This window comes from Primulina huaijiensis, chromosome 17, assembly GCF_012295235.1.
Source record: "Primulina huaijiensis isolate GDHJ02 chromosome 17, ASM1229523v2, whole genome shotgun sequence".
Taxonomy (NCBI): Eukaryota; Viridiplantae; Streptophyta; class Magnoliopsida; order Lamiales; family Gesneriaceae; genus Primulina; species Primulina huaijiensis.
The window spans coordinates 289,785-315,864 of NC_133322.1; the positions used below are offsets into that span (position 1 = coordinate 289,785).

Sequence of the window (26,080 nt, forward strand, 5' to 3'; positions counted from 1 at the left end):
TTATTCTTGATTTTTGCGTATGTGCCATTCTTCTAGCCAAACACATAAACAAACAAATAAAGAATCTCCCATTTCTTTAATAAGTCTGAACTTTTAGTGAAGCAAATTATAATAGCATTCTATGGAAAGGATCGTTTATTTGCTGAGTAAATGAGTATTAGTTTATACTTTGCATCTCAATAAGTAATACAGGATTAGATACGATGGAGCGTGAACAAATAGCAATAAGTTTCAATATCATAATAGGAAAAACTGTGCATATTAGGATCTGTTGTTCTGCAGCAGACATACTAGAATTTTAGGCTTCCTGCTTCTGATAAGCTGTGCTCAGCAATTAAAAAAACAAATGTGAAGACCCAACCAATTTTGTAGGAGACATTTTAACTTCTGATTATAGCAACGTAGAACTTAAAAAAATAGAATCTTTGTACCTGAAACTGTAAGGTCATATATATATATGATCAGAAACGGAACTAAAAATCCAAATCTTGACTGGTAATGAATGTTTATGTTGCATTATTTGCGTAGAAGAGAAACACATACTTGTGGTCTCGAGTCTTATTATCATCCAAAAGCCTAGAAATCTCTTTGTCCTTCTCCATCATTTTATCGGCAAGATCATGAAACGAATTTTGCTCTTCCTACAAGATACAAAAGTTAAACAATGAGAAAGTGAGCCCAATTTTACTAGTAAGATTATATTCCAGAGGTAACAACCTTAAAATTTTTAAAACCTGACCTCAGCTCTCCTACTTCTTTTTGCAAATTTTCACAATACGACACCTCATTTTGCTTACTCATTGCTTCATATCTCACTGTAAAGATAAATTATAACGTAAACAATATTTTCACCACAGAAAATGGTGATTGGTATTTTTTGGCACAGAGATAACACTAAAGACGTGTCAGAATGAGCTAACAGAGGAAAAGGTTGATGGCGGTACTTTCCTCCATGGCTCCATGTTTTGAAAATTTCTTTCCATGCTTCCATTTCAGACTGATGCATAGTGAAAGCAGAGTCCAAATTCATCCGATTGCTTTTAATATTCTGATTGATCTCATCTGAAATAAAAGATCTAGAAGAATCGGAACAAAGCAGATTTCAAAATCAAATTCCTAGCTTGGCTTCATAAGTCGTATGTTGCACAGTTCACTTGAATGTAGTTTTTGGCACAACCAAGCAACTTCGATTGTAACATGATTAGGGGTGTGAAAATACATTTCAGAAAACATGCTTTCCCACAATCAGTTTGTTCTCTGTACCATCATTTAGTATTAGTGAGTTTTAAAGCAATTCCAAAAATGCTATCGCCTGGTGGCAATTTCCGCCAACATTTCGTCAAAACATCTTTCTTGACTTTATTTATTTTACAATTAAAAAAATTATATGTATTTAAATAATTATGATATGATTTTATTTAACACTGCACTTACCCTTGATATAATAGTAATTGGTAGATATGTTTGTATTATTTTATTGTATTTTTTATAAACAAGGAGAATGAACACATTTTAGATAAATAAACATCGAGAGAGATTTATTAATTATATTTTTTAGTTGACAAGGTCTAGATTATTAAAAATATTAAATTTGATTCCACAATTAAGAAAAGGTCGTGGTGAATAAGCTAATGATATGTTATTGATATTTCTTCACATTTCCTCTAATTTTAAAAAACTAAAATTTTATATATATGTTAAACGAAATTTTATTTTATGTAATTAATTAATAAAATTAATAAAATATTAACGTTAAATTAATAGTTTCTGTAAAATACGACAAATAAATTTAACTTTTAAATATAAAAATAAAAAAATTTTATATCATTAGATGAAAATTTTGGAAGATCCAAACATATTTCAGCCAACATTTGTGGATAAATTTCCTCTCAAAAAGAATAATATAAATCATCATAACAATAGTTATGCTAAAAAAATCACATTTATAATTAACTTCTGACAACCATATTTCTCTCCACCATAAAACATATAACTCCACTGGAGAAAATAATCAAATCTGGACACAAAATGGACAAATAGAGAAAGCCCAAACAACAATTACCACAATACAAACCACTGAAAATAAGAAGAGAGGTTAGGCCATTGAATATGGTTGATATTTTTCTTTGGATGAAGAGTTCAGCCAAACAAAATTGGAGATGTTTGTGATGCAAACTTAGGCAACCTGGTATGAACGATTATGCCTGATTCATAAGAAAAAAGTACGATATGGAGGAATTAACGCCGATTGGAGTGAGATTCTATTGCATGACTTCCAACATGCTCAACTAGCTTATATTCTGTGAAGGAAACAAACCAATGTACTTCACCTAGGGTACGGGTTCCACCAAAAGAGAAACTCAGTTTAGATGTCGATGCCGTTCATTAGGAGACTCGGGTCTATTATGTATGCTAAACTTCTTGCTATTGAAGTTGGTTTAAACATTTCTCAAATGACCAAATTAATATGTGAAGTCTATAGCTACAGATTTCAAACTTCTGCTCGATTTTCAAAATAACATTACCCTTAATCGACAAATGTAATTGCACATTCGATTGATACTTTACTATTTCAATCTCACCTCATTTTGTGCAGGAGACTAAATAATTTGACCATAAAAAAATTAGAAAATAAATTGACCCCCTGAAACCAGAACTTCACATCAATAAGTTAGGAACACTGGTGGTTCAAATTCAATTACCAACCCCCAAATTGTTCTCGATACCTGATCAGCAACAGTAGTTCTGAGAAGATGAATTGCAGCAAAACTTCAAGTGATTATCATTAAAATAAAAGGCAGTGAACATAGAAAATAAAATTACGATTACAGATACTATTTTCATTTGATTCAACTTAGAGATACAGAACAAAGATCTATCCAGACTTAGTCGAGTCATAATGAGGGAATACATACGTCTTCCTAACCCAATTTCCACATCTCATCTGTCACTCATCATCATCATCCTCATCATCATCATCCTGAAATTTAAATTAAATATAAATATCAAAGGAAATCCTTAATTGCACTACACACTATCTCATATAAACATATGTCCCCTGCATTATGTATGTATACAACACATTAAATTAACTAATCTTGATTTATTGGTCCATCTACTCGACTTTTGATATGGATTGCGCTGATAATTTCTGAGGGAAAACAAGCATACCGCATCGCTTCCATCCTCATCGTCATTTTCATCATTAACTTCAGATCTAGATTTGTCGCTCTCTTCTTCTTCAGTACCAGCACCTTCATTCTGTCAAAGCATTATGAAAGAATTTGGAATTAAGTAAATTGATATCGGCAATTCGTGTAAATGGGCATGTGTCAATAATCACCATTCTCTTGTTGTATGCCTGTAGAGTCTTCTCGTACTCGGCCTTCCGTTTCTCTGCCTTTGCAACGAATGGAGCTTTCTCCTGGAACAAATTTGAAGAATTTAAGATCTGTATCTTAAAAGACAAATGAATAATCTGCTTTCGAAATAAAACCATACCGCCTCAGACAACGATTTCCACTTGTCACCACCAGCCTTGCCAACCTAAACAAAACATCGAATTCGTATAATTACTTGCAACTCGGAAAACAATCCATGATTACTGTTATATCAGAAAAAACAGCAATCACTTACAGTAGCAACAGATTTGTTATTGGGATGCTTCTCTTTGTATTGTTTTCTAAAGTCCTCCCTATGTAATTTAAACACGCGTAAGACATAAAAGCTTGACCAGTAAAAAATTCGGATCGACGACAGAAAACTCATATTTACATGAAAACGAAGAAAGCACTGGCAGGTCTCTTAGGCTTGTTTGGATCCTTAACTGCCTTTCCCTTCTTCACTGGCTTCTTTCCAGCTGCTGCTCCTCCTTTCTTCACCGACAGCCTTCCAAAAACATTGAAAACCAATGAAAATCCAAAAGACAAGAACAAAAAAACCACAGATCTAAAAGGTCACAAAAAATTACTCACTTAGGATCAGCCTTTTTGGTCTCGGTTTTCGATCTGCCTCCTTTCATGTCTCCACTGCGAAGAAAACAAGCCGAAAATCAGGAAACCGTCAGAAATCGGTGCGAAACGTCACGTAAGCGGAGAAAAGCGTCGAAAATCGGCGCGACTCGGGCGAGTCAAAGTGGCAAGAGCGTGAAGCTCACCTAGGGTAGGGTTCTTTGCTTTGCTGTTGTAGCGTGTCGGCTTAAGAATGAACGAAAAGGTCGATAGAAATAGGAGAAATTTCGAAGGAAAGGGTATATAAATTCCTCAAAGGAAAACTATTGAAGTCCGGGTTTGGGCGGGATTTCAAATTCTTTTTTGCCACGTAATCGATCCTCGTGATGCCGCTTGGATCCTACCATTGTCTGCCACGTCATCCCCCTCCCCTTTGTGTTTCTTTCGGAGGTGGTTTCGCCCGTTGGATGACCTGCTAGGAGAATGATGGGGAGACGTGTCGTCATATGAGAGCGCGATGGAATTTAAGCTATAGAAGCGTAGTTCAGTGCTTTGAAGGTGTTATGACTAAGTTAACCTTGTCGTTATTACGGTTTCGGGCCTCAAGGTATCAGCGTGTGTCCTCGTGGACATTCATTAAACGAGTATATTCATTGCGTTGTATGATCGAGATGTGATGCACGAAAAACAGGGTTAGTTTTGTAATTTAACGAAAACTATGATCCTGCAGGTTACACGCATAAATAGTTGCGATGACCATTCATCTCGGTAGTGTAGCATCACCGATTCCAATTTGTAGATCGTGAGCGGTTCAATTTATGCATAATCAACATGACATTAATCGTATTTTGATCCGAGAATGAATTTGTTTAGCCTAGATTTTAAACGTAGGTTGGAAGGATAGTTCGATACATAATCATAGCTTGCCTGTGTGTTAATTTTGTGAAAAGAGTTCCATTCTGAAGCCATTTTTGACAATCCAATTGATTTTGTTTTCTATACTTTTTAACTATTGTTCACTCTCATCTCTTTTATATATGAACTACTGGAGAATATTAATTAAGTGAATTGAGTTCATATCTAGCTGCCCCTGGAAGAATTAGTTGACGGTAGAAATTTTGTCTTTTGCACACTGATGTTTTCTGTCAAATATTGATTTATATAAGTTGGCACTTCTCGTTTGTTTTGGCATAGATAGATTCTAGCTATCACTTTGTATTTACAAGTCAGTATTCAGCTAAATATATATTCTGTAAAATGCATAATCATGGCTTGTTAAATTGTTCATGTATTAGTCGTTGTGCTGACCAAATTGTCCATGGAAACCGAAAATGTTTATTTAAAGAATTTTACAGACCTAAAGGTTTATTTAAAAAATTTGCATTAAATCATACGTTTAAAATTCACCTTTTCATGATTGTTAATAAGTTATCCCAAAATAACACTCAAAAGCTTATACTGTAGTAAATTTTTTTAAAAAAAAAAAAAAAACTTTATTGTATATCAACTCCAATGAAATTCCCGCACAAAATTTTAATCGAACGGTTAGCCATTACAAATAAATTTAGAAAGACATGTTCTGATACCCTCTAAGCATAAAAGCTGTAGGAACCTCTGCCCATAAATCAGCAACAATCACCAGTTTTGATATGGTTTCTGCCACACAAGAAAGACGTAATGAATACGAGCTAATTTAAATAAATATAACTAAACCCGCTAAGCTGCGAGGAGGAAGTCAAGTCCGACCTCAAGCAAAGTACAAGAGTCGAAAAATGCCAAAACGAAACGAGAGAAGCCAACTTAAAAGCGACTAACCAATCTAGAATTCTAGATATCCCCAGATGACTAACAAAAGCATATCTATTGAAAGAGAATTTGGGATGGTGGGAAGGGTGAACTCTACTTCACCGTACTGAAACAGGCAATTGATCTGGGTTATATTCTGTTTCAATGCAGTTGGAATTCTGGTAGGGCATAGTGTCGCTGCATCTTTACTTTATCTCTTACATTGAACCAAAGGAAACTTTGTCGATAACCAAAAACCCACATACAAAAAAAATTTTAATCACAAAAATAACATCTATATTTATTGATGTTAGGTATTAACGTGAAGATGAAAAGATAAACATTTTTTAATTCACTAATAAGGAGTAAATTACTCAAAATTCAGAAGTATAAAAAAAATTAGTAAAAGCATCACATGACATTAGAATTTGATGATATTTTGCAAGGGAGCAGAAAATATACACATCACATTAAGATGTCAAAGAATATGACCAAGTGTGATTATACATGAAATCCTCATCTGGGTAACGGGGTTCACCTTAATACACGAGAAATTAGACTTTGTACTCGTGCACTCGCATCCATTTCGTAGATGACCATTTGTTTCCTTTGATGACAGGACAGCCACCTGTAGAATACAATAAGGTTTTTGTTTTGACGAGCCATAGCACAGAAAATAAATGTCACAACTAGAAGTAACAGTGATATTTATATGATGAGAAGACACAACTAGAAGTAACAGTGGTATTTATATGATGATAAGACAACTGCTGGGAATGTATCAGCGAGAGCCACAGATGAAATAAGTTGTAAGTGAATAAAACCAGTAAGAACGTCAACTAACCATGCAAACTCGATGGGTCTAAAGTTCCGTCGGAAGTCATGCTCCAGAAAAGAAGTGCATCACCCCTTCTTGGTTTGACAGAGAGTCCTCCTTTCCCACATTCAGAGAGCTCATTCCACCAAGGCACGGAACTAACATTTCCTTTCGCAGCCGGAAATACAGTTTCACCTCCTTCTTCTACATCTGATCTGTAATTCATATCAGAGATGATGAAGATAGATCCATGCACATGTCACTTTGCACAACTGACAAAAGTCACTTACAGGTACATGAGAACCGTAGCAATGCGCTGACCACCATTCTGAGTGTTGAACTCATCCAGAAAATAGTCATAATGGGGCTCATACTTTTGCCCTACTTCGTAATGAAGGATTTGAAGGCCCTCACCATGCTCTGGTTGTGATAATAATAATTTAAAGAGATTCAGTGAGCAAAAAAGAAAAAAAAAACCATCTACCTAGCCAACCAAATTAAATGAGGCAAAAAAAGCATTGCTCAGGGTATATTCAAACTGAATTTGAAACTTATGAAATTATGAGAATGGGGAAGGGGGATAAGTTCCTAGGAATGAAGATTCATTGTTCTGGGAAGTGGACAAACAAAAAAATTTAAGTTTTAAAAGATATTACAAAAAGATAAAAGTAACCGTAACTTACAGCTGATCATTTATTAAGGGAATGGAGTAATTTTCTGCATATTACCAACCCATAACATCATACAAAACGTTTGATTAATTTTGGCAGCTACAAATTCAAATTGCAATGTAGAAACTGACGCAACACAGTTTTAAAAGGATCAATTTTAATCAAGTCCACCGGTCTTCTTCCAAAGTCCCAGCGCAAAGTTTTAGTAAATGATGCTTCTCTAACATATCAAAGTCGAAAGCAATGAGTCACCAAACTGCCTACCTACAGGTATGAAGGTGAAATCTGCAATTTTTTTCTCAGTGTCCCTAACAATTTTATCTCTTCCTCTAGTAAGAAATGTTCCAGAACTAGTACGCACTCTGCAATAAGAATCATAAAATCAAAGGAAAATCTATAATAGAGAGTAGAACATGCTTAACTAGACTGCTCAATTTAAGCATCCAGTCAATAAAAAAAAATATAACAATAAAAAGCAGATCTTGATTATTGAGTACATGAGGAATTCAACAAAGATGTTGTAGGAGATACTAAGGAGTGAGTACTCTAACTATAGACACGTGCGATGCAAGAATTGCAAGACTATTCTCTGAAAGAGTATATCATCTTAACACCCCAAAAGTGAAACTCAAAAAAAGTGGGATAAGAAAAGGAAGAGACCCCAACCACTATGAATTGGATGGAGGGACTTAGAAAATAAGAATAGGACCTTCCAAGGTCAAACTATTAGGATGTAAGTGGTGGAGCTGGGTAATAAGGTAAAACAATTACGAAGGGGCTAGGTCCACCTAAAAAGAAATCTTGGTGGTGGAATCATTAAGCTGGAGAGAGACCTACATGTAGACATATGAAAATGCCATTATAGAAAGCCTTGTGACAATGGTATTAAGTCTAAGAAGGAAGTGAAGAAATCAGTTAGAGAAGCCCTAATTAAAAACCCTGAGGAGTATGAGCAAACAGATCAAAAAGATAGAAATGATATCTAAAAGTTGGGTAGGTTAGGATGCGACGATGATGAAGGCACTCAAATCTTACTTAAAGACAGGGACACCAAAGTGTGAATTGTGATAGTATTCAAGAGGCTAATGTAAAGATGGAAGAGTGGTGACAGAACAGTGTTTTGAATCAAAAACTAGTATGTCAAGGGAATGAAAAAAATGAGATAAAGATATTGGGAGATTGAGATGATTTGCGCACATTCAACGCTGACCATCAAAGGCATCTGCGATGAATTGGGAGGAAATACAAATAGTACACTCAAAGAAACCGATAGAGCAATCGCACAATCGAAAAACATAAACATGCAACCAACCATAGGTCTAAAGCTTGAACAATTGTATTCATAACACTTTCAAGGTGACTTTAAACTCATTACGAAGGAAAGAAGGACTTCGTATACCTACTATCTTTACTTTTTCCAGTCTCACTGTCAACAACAGTGGACTTTAGCATATGGGGCTCGGCGATGCTGATAAGATAATCACATTCCTCTTTTGACTGCCAAAAGAACAATTGTGAAAATAAATGACCCTTGAATTTACATATGAATTCAGCATGCAGAAAAGGTTAATGAATAAAAAGAACACACAAACATGATTCATCTCCCTACCTGTACAGAAAATAGAAAGGCGGAAGAAGAAAAGAAAATTTTGGGCATGGATCATCTTTATCATGCTAATTCAAACTCTTACTTGTGATCAAATAAAATTCCCTCGAACACCAAATCAAACTTATAAAGTTAAAAAAGTGCAATATACATCACCATAACCAATTCTACTGTATTCTGATCATTCTACTCAAACTTATTTCCCCACCTTCATCTAGCCCAAAATCAATATTCTGTCGAATGGTATTGGGGATCAAATAGATACCCTCTATTGTAAGCGATCAATTCAGATATGCAATGTAAGCCTGAAATCGAATCGGCTAAACGCAACATAATACAGCCCAGAAAGTTGATAATTTAATCTTATACACGTTCACAGATAAAACATACCAAAAAATTGTGGAAAACAAAGGCTCTGGGCTCCCAAGAAATAACTTCAACCCACTGATCTTTGTTGTCCTCATCTTCATCACCACTGTAAAACCCAAATTAACCACACGCATAAATTCATAAAACTCAATCTGCAAACAAAATGCGAAACTGAACAAGTATAGATTCAGTACGTACGAGTGACGAGAATTGTGGGCTATGGAGCTGAGATCATGCGCTTCCTGAGAGCCCTTCGTACCGCGGGGAATCGATATAATTCCGAGAGATAACAGAATTACAATAAGCAACGACAACATTATCAAGAACGAGAGCACCAGAGTTGAAGACGACCCCGTCTTGCGCGTCGCACCTCGACCATAGTGCTGATGCCGCCCCTTCGCCATGAATTGTGCAATCGAATGCCCGAAAATTGAGGATCTAAGTAGGAATTTGGATTCTGGGAGATTCAGTATATATAGAATTCATAACACTGATTTTCGGTCAACTGTATGCATGTACTATACGAGAGATATCGGTGGGAATTTTGTGCAAGCTTGTCTCTGCACAGACCAGAGATGGGTAAACTCCGGATGGATACAAATTCTGGTTGACTTTAATAAAATATTAAATAGCAAACGAAGGAAAAAATAACTATAACTTGTATTTAAAAAAATAAAAATCAATCCTTTAACTGGTTTAAAAATCTAGATATTTCTTTAAAATTATATTTTTCCTGAATACTGCTTTTAAATATTTTAAAATAACTTGCAGCTTTAAAAAATTATAACTAACTAAATTTGTTTATATATAATATTTATTGATGTAAATTGTTTTTTTATTGCAATATTCTACTTGGTTAGTTATTTTTTTCCCAGAAAATGATTTAAAGATGATTTTTGATAACAAATTTTTTTTTTTTGTATGTCACACAAATTTGTAAGATATACTATGTGATTTTGTTGATATTAAATTTGATGCAGCCGAAAAAACATTAAGTTCTAGGTAGTGCACGAATGATTTCATTAAATCATAAAAAAAGTAACCACGAGAGTTGCTATTTGTAAGGATGGTAATTTTCATGGGTATTCATAAGGAAACCTGGAAACAAAGCGGGATTATGATACATTTTCGGGTATGAGTTTGGGTTTGTGGTTTTTTTCAAATCCCCCACAACAAATCGATTTTTATTATTATTATTGTTGTTGTTGTAATATAACTTTTCTTAACAATTAACAAATGACAAAAAGAAAACTCAAATATGTAACTTTCAAATCTCATTCACGATCCAACTCATTGTCCCATGATAATGATGTAGTTAATAATTTTTGTTCATTAAACGATGAATTATTAATGTTCGTATTGAATTCCCCAATTGGATGGAACTAGAAATGGCCTCGTTATCATCCCTGGTTATTTACGTCACGAACAAGCATTAGATATTTTGGAGTGATTGGACGAAAACACTTTAATATTCAAATCAATTATCAATTCCATAGAATTTAACAATATGTAGGCTTTGCATTTAAATGTGTCTAAGTAATACAATTAAATAATAATCAATCCTCTTAAGTGGGTTTAAATAATTAAAATATATTATAGATTGAGCTGACTTCTTCCATTAATAAATATTTGCAGGCGAAGAAAGTACACAGTTGAACTTGAGGTTAGGCTGGCTAATAATGTGGCCGTGGGGTCTCGATGGGTCGGCCAGCCTCGTTTATTGTTTAATTTAGCCACTACGTTTCATATATTTATTTAATTAATAATAATAATAATAACTGAAATTTTCTATTCATTTAATTTTATATACACAAACCATACAAATTTCACAATAGACTTTCCATTTTACGTAAAACGACTGTAGAAAATTTTAAAATGTCTTGCTGTATATGTTTTTTTAATCTCTTTTGTGTTTCAACAAATAAAGGAAAATTATTTTTAAAACAAAATAGTCAACTGATTATAATTTCTTCAATTTTTAATTAATGGATAGTTGACACATATCATATGAAATAACTGTAATATCATTTAGATGAAACATAATTAAATGAAAAATAATAAATCAGATCTTGTTGTAGATCAATTTTCAAAATTTATTAGTAAAATTGTTTCATATATGTTTTATGACGTAAATAAAATGAAAATTAATGGAATCCAAATTTGTTGCGCCAGTAAACAAACAGTAAGGCCTCGCATGCAAGAACACACTGATTCACGAGCGAGAAAATGATGTGCTTACCAAAACCGAGTCCCGACAAGAGACACCGAAGACCGAGAGACACACTCAATACACGCACTGTATATGTATGTATATATTTATGTGTGTAAATGCAGGTATTATAATCCAGAAACTGTTCGGTGGATTGGCCATTGCTTTCTGTGTTACCCTTTTCTTTTGTGTTTTTTTCCTTTTTTAAATGCGTCAAATCATAATTCTTCAAACGGAGATACCAGAGATTTAGCCCGTTGTCGAAGAATAATTCTACACTCCGGTGCTAGATGGATCCCGTAAAAAGTTTTCAATTTCTTGGCTTCTAATATAAACGAGCAAATAATTTTTATGTATGTTTGTTCTAATGAGTGAGAGTAAAGTTCCGGTGACTTGTCAGTGGATTCGTTGACTGTCAGGTGAGTTTATTGCTTTTAATTTATTCGTTCGTTCGTTTTTTTCTCGTTGAAGAAATTCTTTTTATGCTTCAAGTGTATTGCTTTTACCTTTTCTCCTTTGATGGGAAAAAGAAAAGGCAGAGCACTGTAATGGGATTGTTCTACTAATTAATTTTTCGACTTTTTTGGAAGACGGGTCTCCGTAATTATGTAATTCTTTGAGATCTTGTGTTTTGACTTTTGATGTTCTGAATGATGATTCTTTATTTTTCTTTATTCTTGTAGTTGATTCCAGTCCACTGTTCTTTCGTCTGTGGGAGTTGCATTGGAAGAAATGCGGGCTATTTTATTTCTTGGAAAAAGGCGATTTTTATTGATGAAATGCTGATCTGGAATGGGTACATTTTTAGGGGGCTTTGTTAAGACGAGTAGAATTTGAGCGATAGATTAGCGAAGGAAGTATAAAAATGTCGTCTTGGGACATTTTGGGGAGATAGCAAATATAGCCCAACTGGTTGGAATAGATGCGGTGAGGCTAATAGGAATGATAGTGAAGGCTGCGAACACGGCTCGAATGCACAAGAAAAACTGCCGGCAGTTTGCGCAGCATTTGAAACTTATTGGGAATTTGTTGGAATCACTAAAGATTTCGGAGATGAAAAAGTACCCGGAGACTCGGGAGCCATTGGAGCATCTCGAGGATGCACTGAGGAGGTCATACATTTTAGTGAACAGTTGCCAAGATCGAAGCTATTTCTATCTGCTGGCTATGGGATGGAACATTGTTTATCAGTTCAGGAAGGCTCAGACCGAAATTGATCTTTATCTGAAGCTCATACCTCTCATTACCCTTGTCGATAATGCTCGTGTTCGGGTAATTGCTTTCTTTTTCCTTCGATTCAAAATTTGTGATTAATTAGATATTGATCTTTGCATTTGGTATGTCTTTGTTTTCGTATTTTCTGTTTTTGCATATACTTTTGGGTTGTTCTGGATGCCTTGGGTTTATCTTGTATGAAGTTTATAAGTGCAGATCCGCTTATGTAAAAATAACCCAACAATTCTAAGTTAACGGTGTAATTTTTTGAACTGTCTCTGATGTTTTTGGTTGTTGGACCATCATTCCTAGTTGGTACTGTATCATATTTCTAATTTGTTGTGATTGCTGCTGTTGGTCCTACACCGACATTTTACCAAACTTTTCTAGTGCACTTTGTAATTGTTCCTGCAGTTAAGTTGTCTGGTTGAGTACAATGGCCATTGAATCTCTTATGTAATTACTCCGATGGTGGGTGATACATTCGGATGGTGCTCTAGGAACTGTAGAACTTCCCTTGTTTTATTACAAAATCTTGCCAGGACAGGTGGTTGGGAGCCAAATTTCAATATAGCCTGTGGTAAAATTACCTCGCAGCTATGACCTCCTTTGCGTGGGCCTCCAGCGAGGACCCATCCTTGATCCCCCTTGTGCTTGTAGAAGTCACACAAAGGATGCACAAAAGACTTTATCGTAGTCACTTTTTTTATCCATGTTCTCTTCGTTGAGCAACAAGTATTGGGGCATAATATCAAACAAGTGATCGATCACACATGCACTTCTTGTGGGCTTAAAAACACGAAAAAAGAAACAAATCCGTAAAATAATTAATTTATCTATACTTACGAATTATTTTAAGAGATAAATGCATAAATAATTTGTGGGAGATTTCTAAAATCGCTCTTCGCATAATTTTTTCGAACAAGGTTGATGATAGTGTTGGGAGTACACATGTAGAGGTCCAATGAAATTGTATAGATTTCCCCTTTTAGTATATAGAGAAAATCTGAGAAATACAAAATCTTGATTAAAGAGGGTGTTGGATTGAGACCACCCGAATAACTTATTTGTTTCATGGAAATATGTATGTCACTAGTTGATATATGTCTAGATGTCAGGAAGTTTAACCTCGAGTTTTTATATTATTTTCTGTTTATTTGGAATTGTTGAACTTTGTAGAACATAATACAAACAATTTCATTGTGCGATAAATCGATGTGATGTGATTATATAACAATTTTTAAACTCAATCTTCAAATTTTGATATCATGCATCCCTAAACTCTCGTGTTGATGTTCCTTCAACTTGATGATGTTAGTTGAGACCTCTTATGTATTGTAAAATTTTTGTTCCTCTCAAGTTCACAGTTTTTCATATCTTGTTGTGTATTTTTTTCTTTTATCGTGATTAAAGGAACGAATCGAAATGATCGAAAAGGATCAGCATGAATATACACTGGATGACGAGGACAGGAAGGTGCAAGATGTGATATTGAAACGTGATCCATCACAACACGACACGACAGTGTTGAAAAAAAGTCTTTCGTATTCTTATCCGAATGTGCCTTTTAATGAAGCCATACGAAAGGAGAATAAGAAGCTTCAATTAGAACTGCAACATTCACAAGCTAATTTGGACGTTAGTCAGTGTGAAGTGATTCAGCATCTGCTTGATGTTACAGAAGCTGTTGCAGCGATACCCGTGAAAGAATCCAAGGAGGAACACATTTATTTAGGTGATGATAGTGATAAAGGGAAATATAATAAAAACGACTCAAAGAGTGAAAAACAGGCCACTTCAAGGTCAGTTTTAATTCATTTATGACATAACATGAATGGATTTGAAATATTATCATTCATGTGCCGTTAAATATTGGTCTGAGAACTTATAACATGGAATTATTTCATCTTGAGAGCTTAATAATTGTTTAGATGTACTGGTTAGATTTGTGATCGTTTCGAGCATTTTAAAATGATTCCTTGTATCTACCTACTTGACTAAAAGTCTAAAATCCTCTTACTAACATGTATAATTCGCTACAGAAACACATCTTCAGTTTCCTCTACACATGATTTGCTATCATTTAAAGGCTCACACAATGAGTGGCATTCGGATCTGCTCGGCTGTTGTTCCAAACCTCTTCTGTGTACGTTCTTGCATGTTATTCCAGATGTATTTGCAACCTTTTGCCTGTTCTCTATTCATTCTAATTAGAAAATGTTTCTCCATTCCTAGTGGATACAACCATTTCGAAACTGAAGAAGGAAACAAATCAAAGACAATAATCTGTATATGAATGGCTCAGTTAATCCTTATGCGTTTGGTTTGAATGATGTGATCGCATGTCGATTGCTTATTGATTGATAAAATGTTTGATAACTAAAAAATGTTACGAGAATATAATTGTTAGATAATTATTATTAAGTTGTGTAAAATTTGAGATATCGCATTAAAGGTCAAACATATCACCTCTTCTCTTTCTAGAACAAATATCACCTCTTCTCTTTCTAGAACAGATTGGATTTTTTTTCTTGGTTGTCTCTTTTTTCACCGTGTAGGAAATTTGGTTTTACTCTGCACATCAATTAGCTCCTCCAAACTCCATGAAGTTCGCCATCACCTCCGCAGCTTTGTAAATTGAATATTTCCACACACTGTTAACCAACAATATCCACATCTGAAGCCGGAAAAGATTGTCACCGGATGCACCATTGCCACCTCCACCACCCGCCTTGACGATGCCAAACCACCTCTTGGCCCTGCAACTGTGCTGTGATCTACCTGTACCACAAGAATCAATTATGCTCCCTTTACCAACTCATATCCACTCCTTTAACCACACCACGATCTATCTTTTTTAGTTTGCTTTTCTCTATGCCATGTTTCTCTCTATTTCTATGCTTGTAACAAAAATTTGATGATTTATGGTGCCGTCCGCTGTGATAGTGAGAAAAAGAGAGATTGTTTAGGCTGAGCTTTAGTTGCCCTATTCTCGCGTCATGGGAGAGTTAATCGTGTAACTACCTGGGGACACCAAGGCATATGTTTGAGGAGAGAGAACATATCACACCACGTGTGTGATAAATTATCAATCCTGCGTAGTATACAGGACACATTAACGCAATTTGGTCTATTTTGTAATTTATAATGCCAGAATTTATTGTTAGAGCGATTATCGATATACTGAAAACTTAAATGAAGATAGCGAAACAATTCAAATGTTTTAATTTATACTGTAACTCAAATGTCACGTTTTACATATAGCAATTATGCTATATATAGCAGTATAAGATAACGGGGGCAGTTGTTTCTAACAATTTCTGGGCACCTTGCTGTATGTTTCTCAGGGTGGGCTGTTTGACGATTTCATTTCCCACTTGATGTGTTGCTGCTGTGCTCTGGTACAAGAATGGCGAGAAGTGGAGATTCTTGAAGTTGAAGGTATGCATCTCTGGTCTACGCATGCTCTTAAAATCGAACCGTTGTCAAACCAGATTTGTTTCTATTTAAGTTATAGAAGACACAAATACCGGGTTATTATCCTCACATCCTTGGGAAAGGGGAAATTAAGCACTGCATCTACGTAATGAGTTGTCTTTTATGCTTGTTCCTGTAACTTACAGGTACGAAAATACGCCCTCCAACCATCCAATACATCGAGTATTGAATCATTGGATTAGGAAATTGTTTTAACATTCATCAGATTGTATGTTCATACAATGTTTTTAGAGACTCGATCTTCTGTATAGGTAAAAGTTGCTTTTGACTTCATGTAAAGTGTGTGTCGAATTTATTATTTCTTCCCCTGTAGTATTCTTTCGGCTTCTTTGTATTTTAGCTAAGCGATGTTATTTAGCATAAATTTCTAATACAAGATTTTAATTAAATTGATCGGGGGAGACAAATTTCTAATACAAATTTTAACATAAATTGATCGAATGAGGGACAAAAGTAAGAATTTAGCATTTACATGAATATTTTAGTATTCAAGAAAAATTAGAGTGATACAAAAGGATAGAGAATTTTTGAAAATTTAATATGGGTTTATTATTTTTATGTCGTGTGGCTGATAAAATTCGGTCGATATTATTGTTTACGCCAAGTTTCACTTATTTACGCACTCAAATTCAAATAATATGATTAATATAATTTGAAGGTTAAAATTAATTTTTTACAGTAAAATTAAGGAGTTTTATTCAAACTCCTCTTTTTACAAAATTTCGTAAAAAAAAAGTTCATAATATTTTTAAAAAACAATTGCAAACACTAATTTAATTTAAAAAACTTAACACACACGTAAAAAGGGCCAAGTTCTTTTCTTTTCGTGTATTTCTCTAACAACATTATTCATTGCTTCTCTGCTCCAACTCCTATTCACTTTTCTCTCCTTTTTTATTAGCTAGATAAAGTAACACCAAACGATGCACTTACAACACAATTTCATTGCATTGAACAATTGAGAGAGTCATCAATTGGAGAACAATGACAATTGGTAAAGAGTATTTAAAGGATATTGAGAGGGCACGTAGAGATCTTAGAGCTCTTATCTCCTCAAAGAATTGTGCTCCCATCATGCTTCGTTTGGCGTAAGTTTATTATCATTGATTTAGTCGACTTGCGGGGCGATTTAATGTGTTTTAGGGTGTTCAGACTTATAGTGTAAAAAGTTTTAATGATGCAAATAAACTCTAACTTTAGATGAGTCTAGCAGGTAACTTTTATGATGCAACAGTAAATAAACTACAGTGTGTATCTCACAAGCTAATTCCCGTGGCCGATGTAGGTGGCACGACGCTGGCACTTATGATGCAAAAACAATGACAGGAGGTCCCAATGGCTCAATAAAGAATGAGGCTGAGTACAAGCAAGTAGCAAATAATGGCCTCAAAATAGCAATTGATCTTTGTGGTACATTGTTTTTGTCTCTTGTCAGATATTGTTCATGCTTCACAGATAGTCCGTTAAACCTTGACTCAAGATAAATTTTGACAACTAATTTTACATGGACTTAAATGGGATTTTAGTATTTTTCAGCTTTTTCCGAAAAAAATTGAGTTCAATATAATTGTTACACATGCGAGACATCAAGAAACACTGCATGCTGATCAGCTCCTTAGATTTGTAATTTGTACTGATTTAATTTGTGCTGTGATCTTCTTTCGAAAACAGAAGAAATAAAGGTAAAATATCCAAGAGTTACATATGCTGATCTTTACCAGGTAAGAGAGGACAATATGACTTTGGTAACTAAGATTTGAAAACGTAAAAATTTTCTCCTGACATTTATTTTTATCTCACTGTACTCTGTAATGTTTCAGCTTGCTGGCGTTGTTGCAGTGGAGGTAACTGGCGGCCCTGCTATTCATTTCGTTCCAGGCAGAAAGGTACTGCAAATTATTGAGTACATTAAAAATTAACACCGTGATTTCTTCCAAGTATTCTGCAATGTGTTTTCATCTTTAGATGGCGTGTAAGCTTCTGACTATATTGCCATGCACTTTTTATTAGGATTCGATTATCTCCCCTGACGAGGGCCGACTTCCTGATGCTCGTAAAGGTTAGACATGATGATAAAATGTTACATGCCATTTATGGTAAACTACAGAATATGGAAATTGATTATTGCTTCACAATTCTTTCGGGTAACAGGTTCATCGCATTTAAGGGACGTTTTCTATCGAATGGGCCTATCTGATGTAGATATAGTTGCATTATCCGGTGGCCACACATTGGTATTTTCCGGCATCATTATGTTTTAGTTCATAGATTTTATGAGAATTCGAAGAAGTTAAAACTCAATTTTTCATGCTAGGGAAGAGCGCATCGTGAAAGATCAGGATTTGAGGGACCTTGGACAAATGACCCTCTAAAATTCGACAATTCTTACTTTGTGTAAGGCTTTCAAATAAAACTAGTATGTTTTTGGCATGGAAGAATACTCTGTAGACGTCATGTCTCCATACACGAGCTTGTTCTGTGAGGGTTGCCTCGGAACCCAACTAAAAATACTAATGCAATCTAAAACTCAACTATGTAAAGCAGTTTAAGCTTCAGTAAGTTGAACAAAAATAACTCTCACGTTAAATAGGCTCGTGACTAGAACGTGATGCAGATATTCCTTAAATTATGGCTCATCAATTTATGGATTGACATGTGATAAAAAGAGAGCTTCTTAAAGGAGAATCAGAAGGTCTATTGAAGCTTCCATCTGATAAAGCTGTGGTGGATGATCCAAAATTTAAATCATATGTCACCCTTTACGCAAAGGTACAATCCTGGTCGTTTACCTCCAATAAGTCAAACTTTTTATCTTACATAATGAAACCATTTGTTTGGCAGGATGAAGAAGCCTTCTTTCGAGACTACGCTAGATCACATAAAAAGCTCTCAGAGCTGGGATTCACTCCACCATCATGTCTGAAATCCACGTTGAACAAGACTATGGCTGCGATTTTTATTTCTGCTACCGTTGTGATTTTGAGTTATATCTATGAAACAAGCAAGAAAGTCGAGTAGCGAAGTAATGGTTCAATGTTATTGTTAAAACAAATGGATGATTCACTGCTGTACATAAATAAGATTATTTGTTGCTCCATTTTCACTTGTGCTTGAGGAGTGCAGCTAAAAATTTATGGTAACCTAACTTAGACCAATGAAAACAATATTAAAGGTCAATTTAAATTTAGATATTACTCAGGCCCTTGGACTCAAAGAGGGTGTAATTTCTTGGAAAACTTTCAGCCTCTTGCCAACCTTTTTCTGAGGTATTCTTTTGTCATCACACTTAGTCTCGTCCAGTTTTCTAGTTCCATGTCCTGCACTCAAAACTGCAGTGATTATCGCTTCCTCAAATTCCTTACTATCAGGCAGAAAATCTGTCCATATCTCACCCTTCATCTCTGGTGTGATGGGTTGCTTGATCTGCGAGTTAACCACATTTTCAGACCTCATCCGCTTAAGCCTCTCTGGTAATAAAGTAGCAGCAATAGGTACGAATGGTGCTGCATCAATGTTGAGTGAATTTTTAACATTAACACTTGGCATGATGATGTTGGAGTTAGTATTTTCATCTACAAATCGTTCTTCAATTTTAGAGGAAGAATTTGTGCAAATTCTGTTCTGCTGATCCTGGCAAGGCTGAGGTTGCCAGATTGCTGAGGAGCACAAGAATGCATCAAATAGCTTGCTCTGCTCCAGTGGATCACCCACCCCCTTGTTCATCATCTCAGATTCAAGATCCTGCAACATTTGTTGGGCTCTCTCATATGCCTTGAGATGGGATGTGACACCTCTTGGGCCTTCGGTTACAGCTGGTTTCACCCTACGAAGGGTTTCTTTCGCCTCGGCTATTCTCCCTTGCTTCATCAAGCAAATGCCTAGATTGCACATTTTGTTGTTATCTGGTCCAAGCAAAAGGGCTCTCCTATAAGCTTCCTCTGCTTCCATATAATTATTCTGCTGCATCAATGCCCACCCCAAGTTTCCCTGTAATAATATTCAAGATTTCAAGTTTTTCTTGCCAACTAAATCACTACATCATCCTATAAATAAACACGTAGTTAACATGTTTTATCCCATATGCCCGATAGTTTCAAAACAAAAAATCTAATTCATTACGTGGGTTAGCTCTCAAACTTAAAATAACTTCCACAATTTTTTGTGAGGGCGACGTGGGATATGCAACATTGTGGGCAATATCATATGTTGGGATATGTCGTATGAACCTCAAATTCCATATACAACCTAACACAAGCCACATAATTGGACAGAGAGAAGCCCTTTCTCAGTCGCCCATAACTGTAGAACTAATGCTATAGCCCGGAAAAAAAAAAGCCTGATCACATAAGATTAATAGGTGGAAAAATCAGGGCATGCAACACTTAGTCGAGGTGCGATATACACACTTAGTCACCCGCGAGGAGTTGCCATTCTCATTTTACTCAGAAAAGAGTGCCAGAAGAGCATTATTACCAGCAATCTAGTGGCTTCTTGCTGCACAGAAACCTGGAATTTCTTGCCTTGGGACCTTGCAGTCTTTGTACGCTTCCCACTGAAGGCCATCCCTTGCTGAATTAGATACAATTTGTGCCTCAGAAGTCCTATTTGGTCATCTAGTCTTCCACATCTCTGCACGTACACAGCACAATCACCTTAAAAAAATAAAGCAAAAAACTACAAATTTACTACATTTATGATGCTATTTCAGTACAACCCACGCCAATATAAGTTTCCAAGAGAATAAACCTACCTTGAAAAGGTCTAACAAGATATTGTCAATGGATTCTTGGGCTTGATCTGAACACCGACCCCGCAGTGATTTTATAGCTTCAATGGCTTCTTCTGCCCTATTTTGCTGCTTCATCACAATGGCCATATCTTTTAGAGCACTATCCACTCGATCCCCAGCATTAATTGCAGCCCAAAACAAGGGAATTGCCCTCTCTGGATCCTTGTCCACAAGCTGATCGAATTACATTAAAAAAAATATGTGTAAATGGAAACATACTGAAACCTAAGATAAATTATTTCATGAAAAAATTTAAGAACATAGGAACCAAAAAAAATAAATATTACTTGAACATTTTTGGCACGGACATAAGGGGTGTCACCAAGGGGAACCTTGTGGATGATGTGGAATGAGTCGGAATTGGTTCGGGAAACACCAAGAGGCTTAGCTGGTGATGGAGGAGCGGATTTTGTTGGTCGGATTCCTGTCGGGGCATTCCACATCTTGTAAATCTTCGGCTTATGCTATATCAAAAATAAAAAAAAAAGCTGTCGAATAGTGAAAGATTTGCTGCTGAGAAATGGGGACACGGTGGAAGCAAAGAGAGGGGAATGAAGGATTTTTGAATATGTGGGCCGTTGGAATATTACCGTTCGGGGACTAGCCGTTGTGATATTAATATCACTCTTTACCAGGTTGGTTTAATGAATTGGATTTACATTCCTTTCATTATGTCGTTCATACCTTTCATACGATCCCGTTATGAACTCGAATGTGTCGATCAAATGGATTTAATTTGATGAATCGACTGACTCAATCTGATCATTTTTCCAAAGATTTCTAGTTAGACGGAATTTTTAGAATTATAGTTTCCTTATAGTATCCTGTTTTCATTCGCACATTTGAACTTCAGATTAAAATCCATATATGCGTAGCATTAATTACAAAAACTTTTCTAAGACGATTTCATGTGTCAATTTGATATTATCTCACAAGAGACATACTCAACATTAATTTAATTCAATTTTTGTGTAAAATGTAATATATTCAATTATTATTTTTTTTTAAAAAAAATACCATTTAAATTTGATATTTTATAACCGAAGATTGCAAATTAGAAACCCTTGGTTACAAGATGTAAATTCATCAATAGTGCCTGTTTTCTCATGGAGGAAAGAGAACACCGAGCCAACAGAACAATAGTTTTTGAGCGTAAATTTATACATGTAAGAATATAGTACATATCCAAAATTTTTTAGACAAAAAATGAAAAATGTAGCACCTCGGCAACGAGTATTAGAGATGTAAAGCAACCCACCTTTCAGCGCCCATAATGTGCGGTTCTAAATTTATACATGTAAGAACATAGTACCTATCCAAAATTTTTTAGACAAAAAATGAAAAATGTAGCACCTCGGCAACGAGTATTAGAGATGTAAAGCAACCCACCTTTCAGCGCCCATAATGTGCGGTTCTAAAGCAAAGGCGTCAAAATACACATGCACATCATATGTTTAAAAGAGTAAGCTTTAGAGAGCTTTATAACTGTCAGAATTGTCAAGTTTCTAAGGGCCTGAGCTTGAAGATTCTCCGGCCATCTCACCTGCTCGGGCCGGTGATCCTTTCAAAGAAACTGGCACCCCGGAAATTTCCTGAAAAAATTGTACCAAAAGGTTTCAGAGCAATTTTTAAGTTAGAAATCAAGAGCAGGAAACACAAAATGCCTAAAATTCATGGAGATTTTTCTATCAGGAAAGAGAGAACCACAGATATAGATTTTTGTGGGGGGCATATTTTAAACAAATAACATATAATTATTTGTTTTTAAAAAAAATCATCTAAGATCTGCTACTTAAGGATTAATCTAAGGGTAACTCTGAAATATATAATAATAGAGACAACCATAAAAAAAATACAAATTAGAAAATTGAAGAAAAGTTTGCTACATTTGATTGATAATGTGGTCGATTACAAATTCAGATATGTATTTCCTTTGTTTGTGTATTCCCATGTTTCTTCTCCGTTAATTATCCACTATTCACTGTCTTTGTTAAGAGAATTGGAGAAGATAACACACCTAAAAGCATCTGTTGTTAAAATAAGCAAAGCCAGTACCTGGCTTGCAGTAGCTGGTTAATTAGTGCCCTTTACTTCAATTATTAAAGGAACACACACTAAAACACGGCAGGTGTGTCGTGCAGACTAGTTGCAATGTGCAAGAGCCAAGAAGGCGCAATGGAAAGGCACAGACTTTATGAATCCCGTCTTACTTGAAACTAAGCACGTCTCTTTTTTTTTTTCGTCTCTTGTAGGCTATTAATAGCAATTGATCTTTAATTATCCAAGATTATAAAAATATTCCACAACAGTCAGTATAATTCATAAGAAGGAATAAAAATGAATTGCGCACATTACCTTCATTAGATGTAACCTCAAGTCACACGGTCGAACCTGATGCCCAATACACGCCATAACAAATTTCGAGTACTGAAATAACACATCAGCAGCCGCTTGCTTTTTGTCTTCAATCTGTGAAGATATTTTTAATCACAGTCCTAAGTTACAACAGAAAGACATTTTAAAAGTTGCAACAAATAAGCTATCGTGTGAGAATTTATTCTATCAGAGGTGAGTTACCATCTTGAGGGCTCATTTTTTTAGACGCAGGATCGTCTTTCAACTAAAAAATTATACTGACAAGCCACAAAATATTATTAGAGATAAGTATTAATCAAACTGAATACAAATGGATTATAAAGCCGATCATATTAATTAACTAGTTCAAAATATACAAATCTCCGACCAGTATACTGTGAGGATATGGCTACAGGAGTATTTCAGATATGCTGGATTTAAACAGCAATGAAAATATTCTTCCAGTTCTGAAAACATTTCAGTCTCAAAGATGTTTTTTGGATCTGATAAGAGGGTCAAGTGACTATTAAAATTTAAAACAACCATATTACTATGTCCAATATGCGTTCACCCCACCCCCTATTCTTCCAAGAAATTATATTTCTTTCAATTTTAACTTCAAATAATAGTGCAAACGAAATTCTTCAAACACCATCTTGACTTTTCTCAAAGACCAAAAATAGAATTTTGATTTCAAGCACATCGAATCCAATTTAAAAGCCACCGTTTATTTGCTTGCGAAAAAAGGTCGAGAAACACTAGAAAATTAAAGCAGAAAAAATGAAAACTAATTACGTGACAATCAAATCGCATGAGTTTATCCCCAATTCCAAATCGGGCCCCTAAATCAACATCCATAATCGAACCTAGAAAACAATAAATGGACGAATCTTTAGTACCTCGTAATCTTTCATCGCAGTAGCTAAAATTTCTCAAATTCTCCGGTCCAAAAACAGCTCCGAATTGAAAATAGAGTGGCGTTGGAACTTTGGAAACTGAAGAAACAGAAATACGTATTTGTTTTATAAACCATCTTAAACTGTTTAATTATTATTATTATTAATTCATAAAGTCTCGATCAAATAAATAGGTTAAAATTATTGGTAAATTCCCATATGCAAGGCGTGATTGAAATAAAATACAAAAATACATAATAGCTATGTTTTTATAAATGATTAGTAGAGTCAAGCTTCTACTTTGATCTCACATAAAATAAAAATATGTTATCGAAACGATTGTGTTAATTGGATTTACAATTTGAAAGGTGCTTCTTGTTTAGTTCGTGATCGTCGAAAACCCTAGAGTTTTCTTATATCTGCGACAATTGATAACATCAAAGTTCTTCAACTCGGAAGTCAGAGTCTCTGTCATACAAGAACGAACATAAAAGTTATATATTTATTTTTGTTTGATGCGCACACGATAATGTGCATACGTATCGTGTGTGTCAAGACCTTAGTATAATATATAAATAAATATATTAATAAAACTAATACAAATGCTTCTTTACTCACTTCACTGCCAAAATGCTCATCTACTCATTTTTTGGTTCAATTATCAATCCCACCAAAGGGGGATTGAGAATTTTTTGCTCGTTGACGAATCAAGATATAATAAATAATTTTATGTAAATAAAGAAACAAAAAAAAAAGAAATTTCTTTTATATAAAATTAGATTAGTTCACTTTTTTAAAAAATCAATATTATATTGAATGGGTTTGACCCTCCTTTCGAGGAACTTCTTAATTTGAGCAAGATTTGTTTGGTATTAGCAAATTAATGATTCCTTGATGACTCGTTTTTTGTCCCTTTGCCTTAGCAGAAATTAATGAGTACAAACTATAAATAAAACAAGACGTGAAACAATAATTGTAATAGAAAGATACCACAATATCCCATACGGCACTTCGTCTTATATTATATGATGAAAAAGATGAATATTTGTTAATTATTTTATATGTATCATATTATAAATTTTAACGTGAGAACAATATGAAGATTTATTCAGTGCGCGCCGATAAAAAAAATTAAACAAATTTGACAATTTTCGAGTTTAAATTTGTTCTTAGCAATCAGATGTAGTCGATTTGATTTTATCATCTACACTCAATAATATTTCATAATTAGAACTTATTATCTATTTATATAATCTATCAATGATCTGAATTATGATATTAGGCAATTGGATTCAGCAAATTAATTGGTCGAGACGGTCCAATAGAATAACAAATTATAATATATTTTTTTTAAAATTAAATCTTTTACAATGTATAAAATATGAATTTGATTTATGATGATTCATGACAACATTTTAACGACCACTTTGCCAATTAAATAGCATTTATTTCTTTTCACCGAGTGGTGTTCTGTTCATTGTATGTAGACATGAAATTATTGAAGTGTGATGCAGATTAAAATCAATTAGAGCATAATTACTAGCAACTAATTTGAGTGGTGATTATTTGCGTGCTTGTATTTTTTTCCTTGATTTTTCTATTACAAAATAAAATAGGTGTAATATGCTTATTTCTTAAAAAAATAATAGGTGCAACATGATCATTTTGCAATTGAATGATAAAATGTTATTGTATTTGATTTAATAGCGATGTTCTGTAAAATTGTCAACTTAACCAGCTACTTGGCGGACTGGTTCTTATTTTGATGAGTTGGAAAATCGTCAACTCAACCCACTTATTTGAACGCTCTAATCTGATTTGTGCTAATACTCTAGTAAGTGCGGATTTTGTGTGTTATTTTTGTAAAGTTGGTTTGCTAAATGGTGGAAGAAAAATTAAAATGTAAATAAAAGTATGATA

The 26,080-nt window shown here is 34.7% G+C and overlaps 4 protein-coding genes and 2 pseudogenes across 5 annotated transcripts; 2 read left to right on the top strand and 4 right to left on the bottom strand.

Annotated features, from left to right (window-relative positions):
- Positions 1-2,758: 2,758 nt before the first annotated feature.
- Positions 2,759-4,305, bottom strand: LOC140962872 (HMG1/2-like protein). Of its 2 annotated transcripts, XM_073421931.1 has the most exons (8): positions 4,157-4,305; positions 3,975-4,028; positions 3,775-3,888; positions 3,637-3,694; positions 3,502-3,546; positions 3,344-3,424; positions 3,172-3,261; positions 2,759-2,980 (listed from the first exon to the last, which is right to left on the bottom strand). In XM_073421931.1, the coding sequence occupies exons 2-8, from the start codon at positions 4,019-4,021 to the stop codon at positions 2,948-2,950; spliced, it is 468 nt and encodes a 155-aa protein (XP_073278032.1). In that variant the 5' UTR covers positions 4,022-4,028; positions 4,157-4,305; the 3' UTR covers positions 2,759-2,947. The 2 variants fall into 2 exon arrangements, with proteins under 2 accessions (XP_073278032.1, XP_073278031.1); XM_073421930.1 differs by having other exon boundaries at positions 3,975-4,222.
- Positions 4,306-5,430: 1,125 nt separating this feature from the next.
- LOC140962871 (probable prolyl 4-hydroxylase 10) lies at positions 5,431-9,805 on the bottom strand. The gene is made up of 8 exons (XM_073421929.1): positions 9,397-9,805; positions 9,220-9,304; positions 8,623-8,720; positions 7,488-7,585; positions 6,843-6,972; positions 6,580-6,767; positions 6,274-6,363; positions 5,431-5,606 (listed from the first exon to the last, which is right to left on the bottom strand). The coding sequence occupies exons 1-7, from the start codon at positions 9,600-9,602 to the stop codon at positions 6,290-6,292; spliced, it is 879 nt and encodes a 292-aa protein (XP_073278030.1). The 5' UTR covers positions 9,603-9,805; the 3' UTR covers positions 5,431-5,606; positions 6,274-6,289.
- Positions 9,806-11,843: 2,038 nt separating this feature from the next.
- Positions 11,844-16,420, top strand: LOC140963510 (protein MID1-COMPLEMENTING ACTIVITY 1-like; annotated as a pseudogene).
- A 581-nt stretch (positions 16,421-17,001) lies between these two features.
- LOC140963655 (L-ascorbate peroxidase 3-like) lies at positions 17,002-19,189 on the top strand. Its single transcript, XM_073423055.1, has 9 exons — positions 17,002-17,208; positions 17,406-17,530; positions 17,792-17,841; positions 17,941-18,006; positions 18,131-18,179; positions 18,272-18,354; positions 18,435-18,514; positions 18,787-18,889; positions 18,962-19,189. Exons 1-9 carry the CDS (start codon positions 17,105-17,107, stop codon positions 19,136-19,138), a joined length of 837 nt encoding a protein of 278 aa, XP_073279156.1. The 5' UTR covers positions 17,002-17,104; the 3' UTR covers positions 19,139-19,189.
- Positions 19,190-19,310: 121 nt separating this feature from the next.
- LOC140963654 (protein POLLENLESS 3-LIKE 2-like) lies at positions 19,311-21,559 on the bottom strand. The gene is made up of 4 exons (XM_073423054.1): positions 21,197-21,559; positions 20,871-21,083; positions 20,594-20,749; positions 19,311-20,107 (listed from the first exon to the last, which is right to left on the bottom strand). The coding sequence occupies exons 1-4, from the start codon at positions 21,350-21,352 to the stop codon at positions 19,316-19,318; spliced, it is 1,317 nt and encodes a 438-aa protein (XP_073279155.1). The 5' UTR covers positions 21,353-21,559; the 3' UTR covers positions 19,311-19,315.
- Positions 21,560-22,247: 688 nt separating this feature from the next.
- LOC140963143 (uncharacterized) lies at positions 22,248-24,286 on the bottom strand (annotated as a pseudogene).
- Between the last annotated feature and the right edge of the window lie 1,794 nt (positions 24,287-26,080).